Source organism: Chenopodium album, chromosome 6 (genome assembly GCF_948465745.1).
Source record: "Chenopodium album chromosome 6, dcCheAlbu1.1, whole genome shotgun sequence".
NCBI lineage: Eukaryota > Viridiplantae > Streptophyta > Magnoliopsida > Caryophyllales > Amaranthaceae > Chenopodium > Chenopodium album.
The window spans coordinates 3,550,934-3,570,866 of record NC_137839.1 but is presented as its reverse complement, the minus strand read 5'-3'; the positions used below and the strand labels follow the sequence as shown (position 1 = coordinate 3,570,866).

At 34.0% G+C, this 19,933-nt stretch overlaps 3 protein-coding genes, 2 long non-coding RNA genes and 1 pseudogene across 6 annotated transcripts; 4 read left to right on the top strand and 2 right to left on the bottom strand.

Moving 5' to 3' along the window:
* The first annotated feature begins 301 nt into the window (after window positions 1–301).
* Window positions 302–4,291, top strand: LOC145635609 (protein PGR-like). Its single transcript, XM_081686916.1, has 5 exons — window positions 302–692; window positions 824–937; window positions 1,932–2,154; window positions 2,583–2,831; window positions 3,777–4,291. Exons 1-5 carry the CDS (start codon window positions 526–528, stop codon window positions 3,906–3,908), a joined length of 885 nt encoding a protein of 294 aa, XP_081543042.1. The 5' UTR covers window positions 302–525; the 3' UTR covers window positions 3,909–4,291.
* On the bottom strand, window positions 4,266–5,243 carry LOC145635610 (uncharacterized). The gene is made up of 2 exons (XR_014113880.1): window positions 4,862–5,243; window positions 4,266–4,619 (listed from the first exon to the last, which is right to left on the bottom strand). It is a non-coding gene; the product is annotated as an uncharacterized LOC145635610 (long non-coding RNA).
* Window positions 5,244–6,127: 884 nt separating this feature from the next.
* LOC145634304 (uncharacterized) lies at window positions 6,128–6,951 on the bottom strand. Its single transcript, XR_014113395.1, has 2 exons — window positions 6,826–6,951; window positions 6,128–6,672 (listed from the first exon to the last, which is right to left on the bottom strand). It is a non-coding gene; the product is annotated as an uncharacterized LOC145634304 (long non-coding RNA).
* Window positions 6,952–8,420: 1,469 nt separating this feature from the next.
* LOC145634303 (3-hydroxyisobutyryl-CoA hydrolase-like protein 3, mitochondrial) lies at window positions 8,421–11,645 on the top strand. Its single transcript, XM_081685724.1, has 10 exons — window positions 8,421–8,679; window positions 9,068–9,172; window positions 9,309–9,361; window positions 9,701–9,835; window positions 9,930–10,026; window positions 10,181–10,310; window positions 10,485–10,663; window positions 10,791–10,918; window positions 11,012–11,113; window positions 11,422–11,645. The coding sequence occupies exons 1-10, from the start codon at window positions 8,565–8,567 to the stop codon at window positions 11,557–11,559; spliced, it is 1,182 nt and encodes a 393-aa protein (XP_081541850.1). The 5' UTR covers window positions 8,421–8,564; the 3' UTR covers window positions 11,560–11,645.
* Window positions 11,646–13,294: 1,649 nt separating this feature from the next.
* On the top strand, window positions 13,295–15,109 carry LOC145634302 (3-hydroxyisobutyryl-CoA hydrolase-like protein 3, mitochondrial; annotated as a pseudogene). Its single transcript, XR_014113394.1, has 7 exons — window positions 13,295–13,425; window positions 13,524–13,620; window positions 13,705–13,834; window positions 14,013–14,191; window positions 14,300–14,427; window positions 14,532–14,633; window positions 14,841–15,109. The product of XR_014113394.1 is annotated as a 3-hydroxyisobutyryl-CoA hydrolase-like protein 3, mitochondrial (transcript).
* A 628-nt stretch (window positions 15,110–15,737) lies between these two features.
* Window positions 15,738–19,211, top strand: LOC145634301 (3-hydroxyisobutyryl-CoA hydrolase-like protein 3, mitochondrial). Its single transcript, XM_081685722.1, has 10 exons — window positions 15,738–15,909; window positions 16,475–16,576; window positions 16,899–16,951; window positions 17,413–17,547; window positions 17,639–17,735; window positions 17,848–17,977; window positions 18,117–18,295; window positions 18,378–18,505; window positions 18,606–18,707; window positions 18,921–19,211. Exons 1-10 carry the CDS (start codon window positions 15,801–15,803, stop codon window positions 19,056–19,058), a joined length of 1,173 nt encoding a protein of 390 aa, XP_081541848.1. The 5' UTR covers window positions 15,738–15,800; the 3' UTR covers window positions 19,059–19,211.
* Window positions 19,212–19,933: the final 722 nt, after the last annotated feature.

The following is a 19,933-nucleotide window of genomic DNA, read 5'->3' as shown; positions in this document are numbered from 1 at the left end:
TTAACTTTTGGAGAGCTATTACTTGAATAAAGTGGGAAGGAATTATGCCCAAATTTCTACAATAATGAAATACGGAGTATGAAATTATTCTTGAAATCCTTCCGATTACATTTGAAATTATTTTACCTCAATTGGAATTCATCTTATGACTTTGAGATTACTGAGTAGTGTAAAAATTAAGCAAACTTATGCCTAATTTTGCCTCTCTTTACCATATCGGGCTTGTCCGGGGTTAAGCCATATCGGGCACATGTTCAATTCCATACACGTGCTGACGTTGCCTAATTGGAGAGTGTTCATTCTTTTCAAGCTTGACTGCTGAAGAAATGAGAAAAATAGGAGGGAAAAATAAAACTAACAATTTCCAGTACGACGGCTTCCACCTCAACCACTCCTCTTCACATTTCACAATGTACTAATCTTTCAACTATATAACCTGTAACTAACTTCATTTTCTCACAAATTTCCCCTAAAAAAATAAAATAAAAAAAATAGCAAGAACAACAACAGAGAAAAATCAATTCAATGTTCGAATCATCCATAAAAATGGAGAGAGCTTTGATTCAACCTCTAGTCGCAGCATTAATGGCGGCAATTATCGCAATTCGATCTTACAGGAAGAAGTCTCTCGATCTTTCTGGAGCTTTCTGCGGATTCTTCGTCGTCTTCATTCATCTCGCTACTAATTACAGGTTCAATCTCACTTTTCAAACTCCTCAATATTATTTTTTCTGGAAATTTGTGTTTGATTGACTTCGATTTTGTTAATATTAGTTGATTTGATAAACATTTGTGATTAGTTTTGGTTAATTTGATTTTCTAGGGCTGGAGTTTTGCTGTTAGTGTTTTTCTTTACTTCATCTAAGTTGACCAAAGTAGGAGCTGAGAAGAAACGTAAATCTGAAGCTGATTACAAGGAAGGCGGTCAAAGGAACTGGTATTACAATTTGCTTCTTCTCTAATTTTGATTGCTTGTTAGTACTGTTTATGATTTTGCATGTATTATTATGCTATTTGTTATGAATCATCTTTGACCGTTTTGCGATTCTAGATTACTGAAATTATTTGATGCCAGAAATTTATGGTTCATGAAATCAGTTTTTCAATGAAATGCAAAGAAAATGAAGTGTCAAACTCAGCTAATTTGCGGAGGAGTACTAGTCTTTTGACCGTGCAAAACGCGGTTGTTTTAATAGAAGGAATGAAGAAAGGTGGTAGATATGAGAGACGAAGGAGAAAGGTGATGAAATAGGAAAGAGAAAATCAAGTGAACAACTTATTAATGGTCTTCATTACTACAAAAAATAAGAGAGTTCAGTATATTCAGGCATAGGAGCAGAACTAAATTTGAAGTGCTTGATATCAAGGTCTAAACAAATGTAACTTGAATTTTTTGGAGTAGGGATGTTGTAGTATATTTGGTAGTAATTGAAATTTTTATGGTTCATAATCATTATCAAGAATCTGGCCTTAGCTCTTCAGTGTGAGTAATTGGTCCTTGAATTATTTGTTTTGACCTAATGTCTTTCTAATCCACTGGGCTCTATAGGATCACTAAGCCATCGGATTTTTCAGGCTTGATCTTGTTTTGACATAGATATCAAAAACTTGTTTCTCATATTAACTTTGGATTGATATTTCTGGGAATATAAATTACTTTGAGGCGTAATAGAGTGCTTCATCTTGGATTGGAAAGATTGAGAAATGTTATTGGACTACTACCAAAGTTTTGTGGTTATGATAGGATTCTAGCTGGATACAGTAATTTGAACAGAGTTTTCTCCCAGGTTAAAATGTATAGGTTTGTGAATTGTAAATAAGCAAGCAATGAGTATTTATCATAAGTTTTGAAAGCTTGATCACTTTGTTGTTTTGGTGATTTTTTTTTTTTTTAAACTTCGTACTGCACCTTATGCGTTGCCAATTTGCAGGATACAGGTGCTTTTTAACAGTGCCATTTCTACTGCTTTGGTTGTGACGATCTGGAAGTTGGTAGGATTGGAAGACAAGTGTTTGGATACTAGAGAATCTACTCTAATCACAGCACTATTGGGTGGCATAATTGGTCACTACTGTTGTTGCAATGGAGATACTTGGTCTTCAGAAATCGGTGTACTTAGTAATGCACAGCCTCGATTAATCACAACCTTAAAGGTGACAATTATGCTACTAGGATTTACATAGATACTCATGGTTTTATGAATTTAAGCATATTAATAGTCTAACATGAATTGTCGAGTGTCAGTGTCAGTGTGACATAGGGTGATGCATTGATGATGCCATTTTTTTTTTCTTTTTTTCCCTGCAGATACTCTTTAGAATCAATGCATTTCTGATACTTTTCTTTAGTTGATTCTATTATATCGTTATATATTGGAGGTTTGAAGATACATTAGAAATGTAGACAATAGATTTAAGCATGCCGGGGGTGCTGCAGCATGCATGATGCGTTACATGATTAACATCTATGACTGGGCTACATTTTAGCATTAGTTGTGGTGGTGTTGATCAATGAAAGTTGATTCTAATGTACTTGAGAATAGATTGCTTATTCTGATTTTTTGTTTTTCCATGCCTATCAGGTAGTTCGCAAGGGTACAAATGGTGGTGTTACAAGAACAGGGCTCCTGGCAGCTGCAGCTGGAGGCGCTGTGATTGGACTTTCTTTCACCGTGTTCGGATATTTTACTATCAACTGTCCTTCTGATGTGGCTTTGAAACAACTTCTGGTTATACCCCTTGCAACACTTGCTGGACTGTTTGGAAGTTTGTTAGATTCTTTATTGGGTGCTACACTGCAATTCAGCGGATTTTGTACTGTTCGTAATAAGGTAAATTTTGAAATAATTTCTGACAGTCCAGGTGTCTGATTGTGCTGATTATTCCAGATTCTAACATACATATTCATATAAATTGAGGAAATGACCTGTGTTAAACGTACAACATTTCAATTCATCTTAGATTCTCTTCATGTATTCATTGAGAGCCTATGTATGCATACACAAACATTGCTTTTTGCTTTCGTAGTACATGTTTTAATCAACATATGCTTGAAGATTTTTCTACAATTGCTGTCTCTTATTGCTTTTAATGTATTCTATCACTTTTGTTCTTCATAGAGTTCATACATTTTGTTCCGCACATGTATCTAGATCTTTTCTGCACACTTCTGTCATACTTTTTTTGTTGCTTCTTCTCTTTTTAACATCTTTGATTTTTCATAAAATTGACGAGCACCCTCCTAAGGTGACTGTGTGGCCTGTACATGTTGGACTGCCTTGCCTCAAAGGTTTCGATTCAGATATTTTTGCGGTCTACAAAGAGTAACTGTGATGCTTATATGTATATGCATGTAGAATGAAAGTGCTCATGAAATCTTAGAATTTTTGTTCTTTCTAAGCTTTCCAAATCTCAATGCTACTTTTTTTCTACGTACTGTCATGCTTGTGGAATAATTGGCCATGCTTCTTGTCATAGTTAATTTGTAATTTCGTTGATAAGAGAGAATTAGTTAGGAATATACTATTATACTGACATTTTAAACAGTATTGCGATCACATTTATACTCTACTACTGCACTGCTGATCTAGTATGTTAAAATTCATACACATCTGCTTCAGCTTGCAGTTTTATCCGTGGAAGTAGTTAGCTTTAAACATTCCTGTATGAAACTGGAATCTCTCTGTCACTATTTTCAAATTTATCATTTTGCATTTGCCAGCTTGCTTGATGATACTGCTGATAATAACTAATTAATTTAAAATTGCCATTTGAAGGTTGTTGGAAAACCTGGACCAACTGTCAAGCGCATATCAGGTGTTGATATCCTCGACAACAATGCTGTCAATCTTGTCTCAGTACTGCTCACCACCCTGCTGACTTCTGTTGCCTGTGTGTACATATTCTGAGACCGAAAAAATAGAGAAGGATGCTTTTTGAGTAATGCCAATTTCCAATATTCAGCTATACTACCTTCAAATTTTGATAGCCTATTCTCTGCTATAAGATGCTGAGTTGCTCTGTACACCCCAACATGAATTCAATAACAAGCTTGATGATGATGAATTCATGAGGACTTCACTGGTTTTGTAGACCGAACATTGTAGTTCTTAGTCTTTTCATTTTTAAACCTTTTGAAATAAGTTCACATGTACATTTCTTTCGTTGGTCTTCTGTCCTTACTTTCTGGAAGACTGAAATGACTGAAGTTGTCTGTAAGAAATAGTTCATATGTAGAAAAATTTGTTGAAAACTGATGTTAGATATGGCAAGGAATTCAATCTTGAATCTCTGTTACTTTGTATAAAGGACATTACAAATCAAAAAAACCCAATCAATTACAGTCGTACTAGTATTACATGAACTTCTTGCTGAAATAATACAGAACTTTATGAATTCAACGCGACAGCTAGAAGCTAAACTCGACATAAATATGATACAAACCCAGCTCAATCCAAATACAAGCTCATACACACATATAGAAGTACTATACAATAATACGATAGTACAGATAGTTTCTTTCTGAAACTAAGACTCGTGCTTAACAGCAACAGCAGAGGATATCAAAGCAGCATTCACAGGTTTCGTAACAGCAAAAGCAGCAGCATAACGCAAAACAACTGCATTCAAAACAGCAGAAAAAAGAGGCTTACTTAAACTGGTTTTAGTGGTTAACATTGAAATATCTACATACACACAAATAATAATCTATTCAAAATTTTCAAATGATTGAAGAATTAAACAAGTCCATTAAGTAAAATTTTGATTAAACTCTATATGATTTTTGTAAATAAGAAAAAATCTCGACGAAACAAGCAAAAGAAATAATGATAATTAATATTGAAAGGAAAGGAAAACAAACGTTGCATAGATGCATCCTTTCTCTTCATGGCGTCGCTTAACATGATCTACGTATGTTATTTCTTGAGCTGGAGGTGGCTGATCTGAGTACATATTTACTCTCTTTCTTTCTCTCTTCTCTTTGAAATTTAGTGATTGATTTATGTTTTCTGGTTATACTATGATTATCTTTGTTTATGTAGATGAAGATTAGAGTGTTAGCTTCGTATTTTGACAATTCTTGTTCTTGTCACACGTGATACCAGCCAATTAAATCATTCACATGTGCGAGATACGGATAACATACTTGTATTTTCTCATTAATCAATTCAATGCGATTGATTGCGAGGTAGTTGGTTGTAGTGGAAGAGAAATTTCTTCACAAATTATATTAAACCACACAATTATTTTCTTGGACTAGAGTACTGTAATTTACAAATAATATGGTTTTGGTTGTATCTTTATTGATTAATAAAGGGATAGTGACCTCTCTTCTCTTCATCAAACCCAACTGTAAGGGCTTTCATCGGATTTAGCTTTTTCTACACTATGATTAATTGTCAATCTTGTACTACCTTCTTTAACTTTTAGTTGCAACTTTGGGGTATTATTTGTGAGATATAAAATATTTCAAAGTTGCAACTAAAAGTTAACGAAGGTAGTAGATTATTGTTTATTACAAGTACAAGTCAGTCTATAAAATTGCTATAAAGGCTATTATTGTGATTGTACAATTTACTTCCTTCGTTTTTTTTGTTCTACTCACTTGCATATTATGTGGTCTCCATCACACGTGTTTGATCAACTATATCATTAATTACGTACTAGTGTAAACTGTGAAGTATGAAAATTTGATTCTAATAAGATCCTCGGTGATAGTTTTAGTTTTGTATAATAAGCAGAAATAGATGGTCAAAGCTTTATTTTTTTAAGTTTAATCCAATGAATAGTAAATGAATTGAAAAAAAGGGGGTAGAACATGTAAAAATCTTGGTGTTTTTTTTAAGGTGAAAATGTGTGGAATATATTATTTTTTTTTTATATGTTATTTATTAGACACCTCATCAAATGTATTAGGATCATATCCAAAGAGTCAAAGTCAGATAAAACATTTGTGCCTTTGGTGGTATGTGGTAATTAAAAATTGGCAATTTGCATCAAAATATCAAAGAACAAAAACTTAATTATAGTGTAATTGTTAATTTTTTTTTTGTTGATTAAAGAGATAAGCCTCAAACGTTGATCTCAGAAATTTAGGAAACTTAAACCACTTGATTTTGTAGTACTGGTTAAAAAAATATCCAATCATTTACATAATTACATAGATGAACTTTCAAAAATACAATTCTTTTTCTTTCAAAAAAAAAAAAAAAAAAAAAAAACAATTCTTTTGATGATGAATACAAACATGGCATAAATATGATACAAACCACTCTTGATCCAAATACATACAAATCCTTCGACTTTGAGTAGAGTGATATACAATTCAGTTTATACACATACTTCCTCCGTTTACATTTATTCTTGAAACATATTTTGACACATAGTTAAAATAAGAGATTAGAAAAGGTAAACGAACAACTCAACATAAATTATACTTTAACAATCCTATTTTTCTCCCTTTACCGGTAAGTTATTTTAGTTGATTTGTTTATGTTAACATTCTCTAAATATTTCCCACCTTAAACTACGTGTGTTATTAGAATGTTCAAAGTAAATATAAACGGAGGAAGTACAAAGTTTCGAGCTTCTGTTTAACAGCAACAACAGAAGATACTGAGGCAGCATTCACAGGCTCCATAGCAGCAAAAGCAGCAGCACAGTGCAAATAAACTGCATGCATTCAGAAAAAACAGGACAAATAAATGATTAACATAATCTTGTTAATAAGCTCAATATCAACTAATTTTCGTGTAAAAGTTTATGATCTAGTGTGAAATTTGAACATCACAATATAAACTTAATAGATACAATATTAACACATACGCTGCATAGGCAACTCCTTTTTCTTCACGGCGTGACATAATATGATCAGTGTATGACATTTGATGAGCTATGGGAGGTTTGTCTGTAGATGGGGTTTCGCTGTCTTTAGACAAAGGGGGTGCCTCTGCCTCATGATCATCTTTAGATGGGGTTTCGTCGTCTTGAGACAAAGGGGGTGCCTCATCTTTAGATGGGGTTTCGTCGTCTTTAGACAAAGGGGGTGCCTCAGGCTGAGATGAGGGCTCGACTGTCTCAATTTGAGAAGGGGGTGCCTCATTTGGGTTCATACTTGATATTTCTTTGAAAATTTGGTGATAATTTGTACTTTGATCACTTGGTTTATGTAGTAGTAGAGAATGAATAACTCAAAATTAATTAATCCAATGTGATATGATCTGTCATATACGTAATAGTTGGTATTCTTCTAACTAGATTATGATTAATAAAATCACACAAATTTATTTTGAAAGTAGACTAATATATATTACAAAAAATATGGTTTTGGTCTTCCTGGAAATGAATGAAATTAATATGTTAAACAAGTATGTTTATTAGAAACCTCATCAATAACGTAGCTTAGTCATACCCAAAGATATAGGACAAATTTGAGGAAGTTATTAATACCTTAAAAAATATCAATTTGCCTTGAATATACAGCAGATTAGTAATAATTGTTGCTTTCATGCATGATACATTAATAGTATAATTACTAATTAACGTTATAAAAATCAACTCATTATTGGATTGATTCTTGGTTGGTGACATTTTTTTTAATTGCTGCTATTCAATGGAACCAAAATTGTAATGGACTTGATTATATATATATTTTTAATTTATATTTTTCAATATTTAATTATAAATTATTACAATATTAAGTAAGGTAAACACTATGATTACTTGACGTTAGATGAAAGTCAATAAACTCGAACTTTGACCTAAGAAATTCGAGAGGCTAGCTTTGATGATTAAAGGCTCTGATCGAGGGTGATTGACCCTTGTATTCGCGTATAAGAACTGAACTAAAAATAATCTGAAGAGAACAACCCTTAACCATAGAATGGGTATTCTGAGTATGTTGTACGTGCATCAATACACTTGATTGTGTACTAAATTTACACTTTTTAAGGGCTATGCATGAAATGCATCCAATAGGGCAAACGCGAAAAATTAGTAGTACTCCCTCTAATCTATTTTAAAATATTAGTCACTTCACACACATATCAATATTCTAGTTAACTAGTTTAACTTTATTTTTATATAATAATTAAATATTAATGAAAATTATTTTTAAAATTACGGTATGAAACTTTATATCAATATCTATCTAACAACAATTATGATCAAAACTAATACATAAATAATAAATAAAGTCCAACATCTTAAATATTCTAAAAACGGAGGGAATACTAATTCAGTTCTAGACCTTCTAGTCTCTTCCACCTTAGCGCTAAAGTTACATGCTTAGCTTTACATGAGCTGAAGTGTTCAATAAAAAAGGTGATCGAATAAATTCATAAAGCCAATAATTTTATATGGAATAGAACATTATTTTATATTTTAAGTCTTTTTTTATTAGTAACAATGTCGTTTTTTATAGCACATTAATCAGTAATAATGCACATGTTGACATAGTACAATTAACACAGTAATTCTTATTATAATTATTTTTAATCAATTTCAAGTTAATCAATAATTAACTCCTTTAGTAGAATATTCTTCATCATTGAAGCTTCTTGATCATGGCTTCCGCTGCTGCTGCTGATGATGATGAGTTTGTCAAGGGAAACATTTACTCGAATGGCGTCGCTGTTATTACTCTTGATCGTCCTAAAGCTCTTAACGCCATGACTACAGGTCAAGTTTCCTTTATATTCCTACGTTTTCCTCTAATTATTATAGTAAAATGATTAATGATACTTGATATATAATTAAGCGTGATTAATCACTTCATTATCATATTTTATACGGACTACTTAAGTTCTTTAGGGGACAAAGGGAGTACGCATTTATTATCACAAATTCTTATATGTGGCTAACCATTCTGGTGTTACTCGGATAGTGTTTTAAAGCTTAATCTGACAATATAATAGGGGTAAAATATGTCAACGTTACTAGGGGTTACTCTGATTTTAACCAGTGGTCACACGGGGTGGCCAGCCACACAGAAAACACGCCAAAGGCTTGTTACTTTAATTGTTCTCTATTGCTTCCACTAACTCTTTGTTAGTTTAATTTTGTACAGCTATGGACAAGAAGTTGAGAAGCATACTAGATGAATGGGAAGAGAACCCAAAAGTAAAATGTGTTATAGTAGAAAGCAGTAGTTCGCCTCGTTCATTCTGTGCTGGTAATTGATTAATGTAAAACTCAATCCAACTTCAATTTGTATCTTGTTTTCTTATTTTATATTAGCATCTGAATTGTTTAATTTCCATTGGATTTATGACCTGAAGTCTACTAAGCTAGTTGATATATATATTTAGGTGGTGATGTCAAGTGTATGACTGAAACTCAAGATTTATCAGCTTTGATTGAGGTTTGTGTTTTACTGTTTGTTTTATGTTGTGTTATTCTGAAGGAGTAGAAATTAAACATATACAAGTAATACTAGAATTAAAAAATGTAAACACATATTTTATATCTGCAAAATATAGGTTCAAAACAAACAAATGCAAAATATAGATTTAAAATTTGTGTTTACAAACATATACAAGTAATACTGAGTAACTATAGAGTGGTTTTTAAAACCCGAAGATTTTTTATGTAGAAATTTTACCTGAAGTGTGTGTATTGATGCTTGTAGTTGAGCTCCATTGCGAAATCTTTCATTGTGTATTTATTTTTTTTGATGTCTTGAATTTGAATTTATTGGTAGGGATTCACAGCAGAATACACATTGATTTGTAAGATATCTGAGTACAAAAAACCGTACATCAGCTTCATGGATGGCATAACTATGGGTAAGGGTATTGGCTTATCATGCCATGGACATTACCGCGTTGTCACAGAGGTGCTGTTATAATATGTTGAGTCTTTACTATTTCTTCTGAAGTCATTATTGCAGATTACACTGTTCTGATCTTTCACAGTATAATTTGTAACAGAGGACTCTTATAGCTATGCCAGAAAATAGTATTGGTTACTTCCCTGATGCAGGGTTTTCGTACATAGCTGCATACAGTCCAGGAGAAGGATCAGTGGGTAAGCTAGCTTAGCCTGTCCGTTTGGACCGTATGATGGCCTAGCTATCATAACTTAAGCACAATGTGCATGTTGGAAAGTAAACATGACACATAATAATCTGTTTCTGTTATATACGCTTCCTGTTATACTTTTTTTTTTTTTCATCCTGCAGGCGCTTATCTTGGTATGACTGGTAAAAGAATATCTAATCCGGCTGATGCCTTATACGTTGGACTGGGGACGCACTATGTGCCATCAAGAAGCCTTGGTTCTCTTAAGGACTCTTTATTGGCATCAGCTTTGTATGTACATCCTTTATATATTTTATATTCATCCGTTGCTGTATATGCTTTTTGGGCAAGTGATGAAATTATAAGTTTGGACTTAAGTTATTGCATTATTGTCACTATCATCTCTCAAATGTTGCTGCATTATTATGTCTGTCATACAATCTTTAACAAGCCGATATTTGACAGCTCAGAGGATCCTTACCAGGATGTTGCAGCTATACTGTCAAATTACAGCATCAAGCCACATCATGAGCCACAACTGAAGCTGCTTTTGCCCTATATTGCTTCTGCCTTCAACGCGAACAAGTCAGTAAGTGAAATAATTGAGGAATTGAAAAGGCATCAGCAGAGTTCTGATGACTTAGGTAAGCTACAATTCTGTTAGTTTTCTGTAGTGATCCTAGAGGTCGATGTTCATACTTCATAGTGCATCCTTTTAAACTTCCATGCCTTTTCGATCACACTCTTACATACAACCGTGGTTTTGTTCAGTGGCTGGCTGGGCCAAGGAGGCCTTGGAAGGGCTTGGCAGAGGAGCTCCATTCTCTCTTTGCTTAACACACAGATGTTATGCTAAAGTTGCATCCGCCATCAGAAGTAATGATGTTCATCTGTCTAATGTGAGTCAGAAGCTTCTAATTTTTGCTGAACATACATATAGTATGCTAAATTTGTTTGCATTTTTATTCTTATGTCCTGCTTTTGGAATCTAGCTGAGAGGAGTTATGAAACTGGAATATAGAATTGTTATTAGAACTTCACCAAGAAAAGATGCTGTTGAAGGTGTTCGTGCTCTTTTGATCGACAAGGATCAGGTCTGTTTAGTTTTCCATTTAAATCATGTTCTATTGTTCTGTGCTGCACAAAACTTATATGTACAAAACATAATTAAATTATGCTCGATTTAAATTTACAGCTAGTTATGTGCAACAACATTACCAAGAATCCTTTGTGCTGGTACCATTTTTCTGTTGGAATGCCTTAAATGTTTAGTAGCACTACGAGTATCCTGCAAGGAGTGTCGCGTGTTCTTGTTTGTCAATATGCTTTGTCAATAAATTCTTGCATCGATCTATTCTAACAGTTGTGGCCTTTGTTGTTGAATCTACATGGCTGCTGACAGAATCCAAAGTGGACGCCGTCTAGTGTCAAGGAAGTTGATATGCAGGAAGTTGAGGCTATGTTTGAGCCATTTGAGCCTAACATTCCAGAATTAAGGTTTAAGAGCTCTAAGGGGATTTCTCTTTCATCCAAAATTTGAGCCAAATTTTGTATCCAATAATATTAGGACTGCAAATGAAATTGTAGAATCTGATTTCAGGCACAGAAGCTAATTATATAACAGTATATGAACAAAACTGTTTGGAATAATTCCAAATTAATTGATCCAATATGGATGATATGATCAATTGATTATCAGGTATGTTGTAGTTGGTATGACCGCGAAAAAAAATCAGAAGTGAGACATGATATGTTGCCTTCGTTAAAGAAAAATGGGGAAGAACGATTAACATATAATGTTGAGCTTATGAGAAAACCCACAGTAATTATTGAATTGATTATTGCCTTCATGGACTTGATTATAAATTGATAATTTTTTTTTTTTAATTTTATATTTTCCCATATTAAATTATGATTTGATTACAATATTAAGTAACGTAATGACTATGATCACTTGATGTAGATGAAAGTCAAGAAACTCAAACCTAAGGAGAAGGCCCATTCTAGAAGGGGGGAATTTAAGGGAAAACCCTCCTAAAATGTGCTTGGTAAGATTTGACCCTTGGCCTCATGCCTGAAAGTCGAGAACTAGCCAACTACTCTAGCTTCCTATCTCCACTTAAGCAATAGATTGAAAAACTATAAATATTAATATACTATGTCAAACGCGATTAACTAATTAGAAAACGTTACTTTCAAATAACTCACATACAAGCTCTTTCACAAATGAATTGAGTAGAACATAATTTGAAGTCTTTTTTAATAGCACATCAATGCAAATGCTGACATACATTGATACAATGAACACAACTCTTAATTTTTTTTTTCTTAATTTCAAATTAGACAATATTGATCATTGAAGTTTCTTGATCATGGCTTCTGCTTCTGATGCTGACAAGTTTGTCAAGGGAAAAATTAACGCCAATGGCGTCGCTGTTATTACTCTTGATCGTCCTAAAGCTCTCAACGCCATGACTTCAGGTCAAGTTTGTTTCCCCTTATTTTCCTATGTTTAATTTTTCTCTAATTATTGTTATAAGTCACCTTATAGTAAAATGATTATTGTACTTGACATTTTATGAATGTCCAAAAGACGAAAGTTCTTTAGGAGACAAAGGGAATATTTATTATGTATTATTGTTAATTTGTTATACTAGGATGAGTGAACAACTCAATCACTGTGACATACGAAGTACTTAAGTAAAACCCGTGTACTAGTTTAATCTCCTAGGAATGTAAGCCTTGTTATTTTGTTTTTCTATTGCTTCCACTAAATCTTTCTTAGTTTAATTTGGTGCAGCTATGTCCATTAAGTTCAAAAGCTTAATAGATGAATGGGAAGAGGACGCGAAAGTGAAATGTGTTCTAGTAGAGAGTAGTGGTTCGCCTCGTTCATTTTGTGTTGGTAATTTATGTTAAACTCAATCCAACTTCAATTTGTATATCTTATTTTCTTATTTTAGCATCTGAATCGGTTCCATTGGATTTATGACCTGATGTACTATTAGTTGAGATATATATATATGTATGTATTTAGGTGGTGATGTGAAGTATATGACTGGAATTCAGGATTTACCAGCTCTGATTGAGGTTTGTGTTTTTCTATTTGTTTATGTTGTGTTAATTCAGAGGTTTTTATAACCCGAAAATTTTGTATATTGAATTTTTACCTATAGTGTGTGTATTGATTTCTTGGTGTTGAGTTACATGTGAATTCTTTTATTATACTTGGTGTCTTTATTATCTAGTCGCCTTGAACTTATTTGTAGATATTCACAGCGGAATATGGATTGATTTGTAAGATATCTGAGTACAAAAAACCGTTCATCAGCTTCATAGATGGCATAACTATGGGTATGGGTATTGGCAATTATCAGGCCATGGCCAGTACCGCGTTGTGACAGAGGTGCTGTTATACTTTGTTAAGCCTTTACTGATTCTTCTGAAGTCATTATTGCAGATTACATTGTTCTGATGATCATTTCTGGTATAATTTTGTAACAGAGGACTCTATTTGCTATGCCAGAAAATAGTATTGGCTTGTTTCCTGATATAGGGTTTTCGTACATAGCTGCAAACAGTCCAGGAGATGGATCAGTGGGTAAGCTAGCCTGTCCCTTAAGGATCGAATGATGAGAAGACCGTGCTTGATGTCATATCTGCTTTCGATTTACACATCTTCCAGGGGCTTATATTGGTATGACTGGCAAAAGAATATCTAATCCGGCTGATGCTTTATACATTGGCCTAGGGACACATTATGTGCCATCAAGTTTCCTTGGTTCTCTAAAGGAGTCATTGTTGGCATCCGCGTTGTATGTACATCGTCCTTTCTTTTAGTTCATCCAGTGTTGGTGCTATATTTGTTGAGGGCAAGTCATGAAGTTATAAGAATGGAATAAAGTTGTTGCAATGTTTTCACTATCATCTGTCTCGTCTGTTTCTGGATTAATATGTCTGCAATCCAATCATTAATAAGCAGATTTTGGACAGTTCAGGGAATCCTTACCACGAAGTTGCAGCTATACTGTCAAATTACAGCACCAAGCCACATTCAGAGCCACAACTGAAGCTGCTTTTATCCTATATTGCTTCTGCCTTCAACGCGAACAAATCAGTCAGTGAGATATTTGACGAATTGAAAAGGCATCAGCAGAGTTCTGATGACATAGGTATGTAGCTATTCTGTTTTCTGTAGTGATATCCAGTCCATCCTTGTAAACTTGTTACGCCTTTTCAATCACTCACTCACCCACTCACATCCGTGGCTCGTTCTGCAGTGGATGGATGGGCCAAGGAGGCCTTGAAAGGGCTTGGCAGAGGAGCTCCCTTCTCTCTTTGCTTAACACACAGATATTATGCTAAAGTTGCATCAGCTGTCAAAAATAATGATGCTCATCTGTCTAATGTGAGTCAGAAGCTTCTCATTTTCGTACCTTTTGCCAATTTTACATGCATATCCCCTTCAATATTTGTTTCCTTTTCTTTGCTCATGTCCTGCTTAAAATCTAGGTGATTGGAGTAATGAAACTGGAGTATAGAATTGCTATTAGAGCTTCACAAAGAAAAGATGTCGTTGAAGGTGTTCGTGCTCTTTTGGTTGACAAGGATCAGGTCTGTCTAATCTCCAGTTGAATTATGTCCCCTGTTGCACAGAACTGTTATGTACAACATTATCAAGGGTTTGCATTAGTGATAGATCCTGCAATGGGTCTCGTCGTGTTCATGTTTGTTGATTTGGTTTGCCTTTAATTTCTGGTTTGTTGATTTGCTTTGCCTTCAATTTCTTGTTTGTTGATGAAGTTACATGGCTGCTTGCAGAATCCAAAGTGGACGCCGTCTAGTGTCAAAGAAGTTGACATGCAGGAAGTTGAGGCTATTTTTGAGCCATTTGAGCCTAACATTCCAGAATTGAGGTTTAAGAGCTCCAAGGAGATTTCTCTTTTAGCCAAAATTTGAGCGAAATATGTATCCGAATATCCTATAATAATATTAGGATTACAAATGAAATTGTGAAATCTTTTTCAGGCCTAAATAATAATCAACATTTTGAAATTTATTCATAACAATTTCATCATACAAGTATACAATCCCCCCCCCCCCCCCCCCTCCTTAAATAAAGTTGTTTCAAGTTAATATGTATATGTATATCTTCCTAATTGTATAAACTAAGAAATGAACTCAAAACAATCCTATTCAAAGAGTCATAATTATCAGCAATATATTGTTTTATAATGAACTAACAAAGGGTGATGCAACTCTTTTAGCTATTGTTGCGGCAGGTCGTGTCATGCCCTGTCATATTTCTCCCAAATAAAGACGACTCAAACTCCACCCACAACAAGTAAATATAGTGGAGTAACATGTTGTGTTGAGCCTTGGTTGGCCAGTGCAATCTTTAAAGAGTAGTAATATAAAATCTAAACTGTTGTTAATGAAGATATAGAAAGAGCATATGGAATTAGAAAACTCTAACTAAAAAGTTACGGATTATTAAGTACATCTATGAGACAAATTCAAAAATACCGACAAAAATAAAAATTGTAATAATCATTGAGAGATAAAGGAAATAATATTTTATGCGAAGTATAACACGCCCATGCACTTGGTGACATGCTCAATCCCATCAAATTAATTACACTCACATAAATCACATGCAAGAACAGTCAACCAACTCGAATTATTACTTACTAATAATTCTAGATTTCTATTCTAATCAAATCATGCATTAATACTATTACTTGCATTATTATCTCTTCATTCTTCTCTTTCTCATTGATCATGGCTTCCGCTTCTCTTGCCAATGAGTTCGTCAAGGGAAACATTCACGCTAATGGCGTCGCTGTTATTACTCTTGATCGTCCTAAAGCTCTCAACGCCATGACTCCAGGTCAATTTTTGCTTTCTTTACATTTAATTTGTTCACCATGGTTGAAATGTACATTGACGTAACTTAGTTTGAGTGCATTTAGTCTTACTATACCCTTCTTATAACTATGTGGTCGGAAAGTAAAATACTCCTTCCGTCTCTGAAATAGTCTCATTCAAAGAATTGTAACTTTAATAAAACGAGTATTCATTGACTAAGAAAATATTCACCTTAAAGTATGTATAGTTTTAAAATATCAACTTTTTACACATAATGGTTAGTTATACTAATTATTCAATGATTATATTGTTCAATACATAGGAACCATGGATGTATGATCTAATAAGAAGACTCGTATCATTGTTGTTATATATGTATGGACTATAGAGTGCGTGCTTAAGTAGAAATGTAGAATATGTACATGTTAGTTGTACGTAGTTCTCTTAGGGTTTGAACACGAGGATTATTACATTGGCATGATTGTATCATTATTTTTATTTAGCTAATTTTATAAAAATTGATCAATGGAAGGCTTGTTACTTGTTTTTTTTTTGTTTCCATAAAGTTTTATTTAATTTTGCTGCAGAAATGGACAATAAGTTCAAAAGCTTTCTAGATGAATGGGAAGAAGATCCAAGAGTGAAATGTGTTCTAGTAGAGAGTAGTTCACCTCGTTCGTTCTGTGCTGGTAATGATGCAAACACAATCCTTTTTTGTACCGAATTAGGGTCTGTTGACTTCAGCTTAATTTCAGTTCAGTTTAGTTCAGCTCCAATCAGTTCAGCCCAATTCAGTAAATGTGAGCAAACTCTACTTGCCACCCTTTAACCGGCACATGATTTTGTGCAAAAAAGAAAAAAAAAATGACTCCTTACTGATCCGTATATATATATCAAGTAAATTTGTGCCATTTATAGGAGTTAATAAGGAAATTTTTCCAAGTAATTTGGGACGAAGGGAGTATTCAATTCTGTTTTAGCATCTAACTCAAAGTATTATTTGATCTCTAGGTGGTGATGTGAAGTATCTTACTGGAACTCAAAAATTATCAACTCAGATTGAGGTTTGTGCTTTTTTTTTTTTATAAACAATTTTTTTTTTTTTTTTTTTTTTTTTTTTTTTAAAGTATTAATTGTTATTGTCGAGGCCAACTTTTGTTTGAAACTTATTTGTTCCTACTACTTCATTATCTGATTTTGAAACATACATATAGTCTTCAGGGTAGAGATATATGTTAAAGTGTGTATAATGTGTAGGCGAGGTCAAGTATATTATCATTGAGGCGAATACTTTTTAATGTGCCACTCTTTAATCTGTAATGCTATGCGCTTTCTAGCTATTAAGCTGGTGCTACTATTATTTGATGATGTTATGAAGATCATAATATTGGTCTACCTCCTTTTGTTCAAGCTCCAATGTATCTTTTACCTATATTGTTTGTATTGAATTTCTGTGCTCAATTTTCTCCTTTAATTCATTTGTATCTCTTGGTTTTTTATGCTTAATCTCTTCAATTATTGGCAGGTGTTCACGGCAGAGTATACTTTAATTTGCAAGATATCTGAATACAAAAAACCGTACATCAGCTTGATGAATGGCATAACTATGGGTATGGGTATCGGCTTATCATGCCATGGCCATTTCCGCGTTGTGACAGAGGTGCTGTCTTAATTTGTTAGCTCTTTACTAACTTTTCTGAAGCTATTGCAGATTACATATATTCTGATCTTTTCTTGTATAATTGTAACAGAGGACTGTATTTGCTATGCCAGAAAATAGTATTGGTATGCTACCTGATGTAGGGTTTTCTTACATTGCGGCAAACAGTCCAGGAGATGGATCAGTGGGTAAGCTAGGCCGTGTTTGGTGTTTCTCAACACAACCTAATGTAACTTAAGCACAATATGCATGTTGGAAAGTAAACCGGACATTAAAATCTGTTTCTGTTATATCCTGCAGGTGCTTATCTTGGTCTGACTGGTAAAAGAATATGTAACCCAGCTGATGCATTGTACGTTGGCCTAGGGACGCACTATGTGCCATCGAGTAACCTAGGTTCTCTAAAGGAGTCCTTGTTGACATCCACTTTGTATGTATAGCGTTCTTTCTTTTAGTTCACAAGGTTATAAAAATGGACTGATGTTACTGCATTATTGTCACTATCCTCTCTCGTCTGTTGCTGCATATTATGTCAGCAATACAATTTTAATAAGCTGATTTTTGGACAGTTCGGAGGATCCTTACCAAGATGTTGCAGAGCTACTGTCAAAATACAGTATCCAGCCACATACCGAGTCACAGCTGAAGTTGCTTTTGCCTTATATTGCCTCTACCTTCAATGCAAACAAGTCAGTAAGTGATATATTTGAGGAATTGAAAATGCATCAGCAGAATTCTGATACCAGAGGTAAGATACCCATTGTGCACCCTAGTAAATTCAATATGCCATTTTTATCAGTCTTACAACATGAGCGTGGTATAATCTGCAGTGGCTGGATGGGCCAAGGAGGCCTTGGAAGGGCTTGGGAAAGGCGCTCCATTCTCTCTGTGCTTAACACACAAGTATTATGCTAAAATTGCATCAGCTGTCAAAAGTAATGATGTTCATCTGTCAAATGTGAGTCTGAAGCTTCTCATTTACGCGGTCTGCATATCTTATTAAGACTTTGCTCTCATTTTTGTTTCTTGTTTTCTGTTTTTCCGTGCTTGATATGTAGGTTAGTGGAGTGATGAAACTGGAGTACAGAGTTATTCTTAGAGTTTCACTAAGAAAAGACGCTGCAGAAGGTGTCCGTGCTATTCTGGTGGACAAGGATCAGGTTTGTCTAATTTCCATTCAAATTATATTGCACAAACTGCACCTGTTATGCACAAGTACAGAATAAACTCATAACTTGGTAAATGCAACAACATTACTAAAGGGTCTTTTGTTATGGCCTTGTTTTTGTTCGATTGCCTTGAATCTGATTCTTCGAGTGTACTAGTATGTTAAATTTACATAGCTGACATATATTTTTTTTTACTGCTGGCAGAATCCAAAGTGGAATCCATCTAGTGTGCAGGAAGTTGATATGCAAGAAGTTGAGGCACTTTTTGAGCCATTTGAGCCTAGCATTCCAGAATTGATGTTTAAGAGCTCTAAGTGGAATTCTTTAACAGCCAAACTTTGAGAGAAATATGTATCCATATTACATATATCCAACAAAATTACAGTATTTTATCTTAATATAGTCATATAGGAGTAATATTCATATATTCTTGCAATGATTTGTTATGGTTACTTTCACAAAGGATTATCTATAAATAATTTTACATTTGTACAATTTGTACTCCATAAGTAACCCATGTATCAACAATGGTAATGGGTGGTTTTTGATTTGATAACCCATGTCACTGAAAGATTCCTACTTAGTAATTGGAATCATCTCTTGCTTCTATTGGCTACTACTTCAACAAATTTTCAAAATGGTTATATAGTTGTACCAAACTCATTCTCGAGACTTTATGCACTTAGTGGTAGGTCTGTTATGTTTCCAAATCAATTTTAATAACCTTGGAAAACACACCACGCAATCACTTTACGGATGAAAGGATTTCCTAAAAATTGGTCCAAAAAAACAATTAAGTGAGTAACCTTCAAATTTGGACAATTTTCAACTTTTTCAAACTCACCATAGACCGCAAGAGACTTAAGACAAATATTATGGGCTTCAAATTTGATCTTCGATAAACATTTTTAAACTTGACAAGATTAAGCACTGAGTTGCTTCCCAAGGCGTCCAACGGGTCTCAAGAAGCCTCTTTGATGCCTCAAACTATATCATTCATGCCTCGTCTCACCCTTCGTTATCATATCTTAAAATGTCTTGTAATTATAAACCATCGGTGTATGAGTGCATCAATAATCATGATGGACGTGTTTGGTTGTTTAGTAAGTAGTAACCCAATGATCGAAGCTTGAATCCAAAGCTGATCCTGATCCCGACTACTCTTAGAAACTAGAAAGTGAGAAGATTCAAATAAATCCGACTCATATCCGATCCAA

What these genes read in the sequence shown, in the direction of transcription:
- LOC145634301 (XM_081685722.1), top strand. Translation starts at nt 15,801, where the DNA reads ATGGCTTCCGCTTCTCTTGCCAATGAGTTCGTCAAGGGAAACATTCAC. An exon ending in TCTCAACGCCATGACTCCAG is followed by an intron (nt 15,910 to 16,474) that starts GTCAATTTTTGC and finishes ATTTTGCTGCAG; the next exon opens with AAATGGACAATAAGTTCAAA. An exon ending in TCCAGGAGATGGATCAGTGG is followed by an intron (nt 17,736 to 17,847) that starts GTAAGCTAGGCC and finishes TATATCCTGCAG; the next exon opens with GTGCTTATCTTGGTCTGACT.
- LOC145635609 (XM_081686916.1), top strand. Translation starts at nt 526, where the DNA reads ATGTTCGAATCATCCATAAAAATGGAGAGAGCTTTGATTCAACCTCTA. An exon ending in CATCTCGCTACTAATTACAG is followed by an intron (nt 693 to 823) that starts GTTCAATCTCAC and finishes TTGATTTTCTAG; the next exon opens with GGCTGGAGTTTTGCTGTTAG. An exon ending in TTTGTACTGTTCGTAATAAG is followed by an intron (nt 2,832 to 3,776) that starts GTAAATTTTGAA and finishes TGCCATTTGAAG; the next exon opens with GTTGTTGGAAAACCTGGACC.
- LOC145634303 (XM_081685724.1), top strand. Translation starts at nt 8,565, where the DNA reads ATGGCTTCCGCTGCTGCTGCTGATGATGATGAGTTTGTCAAGGGAAAC. An exon ending in ATTTATCAGCTTTGATTGAG is followed by an intron (nt 9,362 to 9,700) that starts GTTTGTGTTTTA and finishes ATTTATTGGTAG; the next exon opens with GGATTCACAGCAGAATACAC. An exon ending in TCCAGGAGAAGGATCAGTGG is followed by an intron (nt 10,027 to 10,180) that starts GTAAGCTAGCTT and finishes TTCATCCTGCAG; the next exon opens with GCGCTTATCTTGGTATGACT.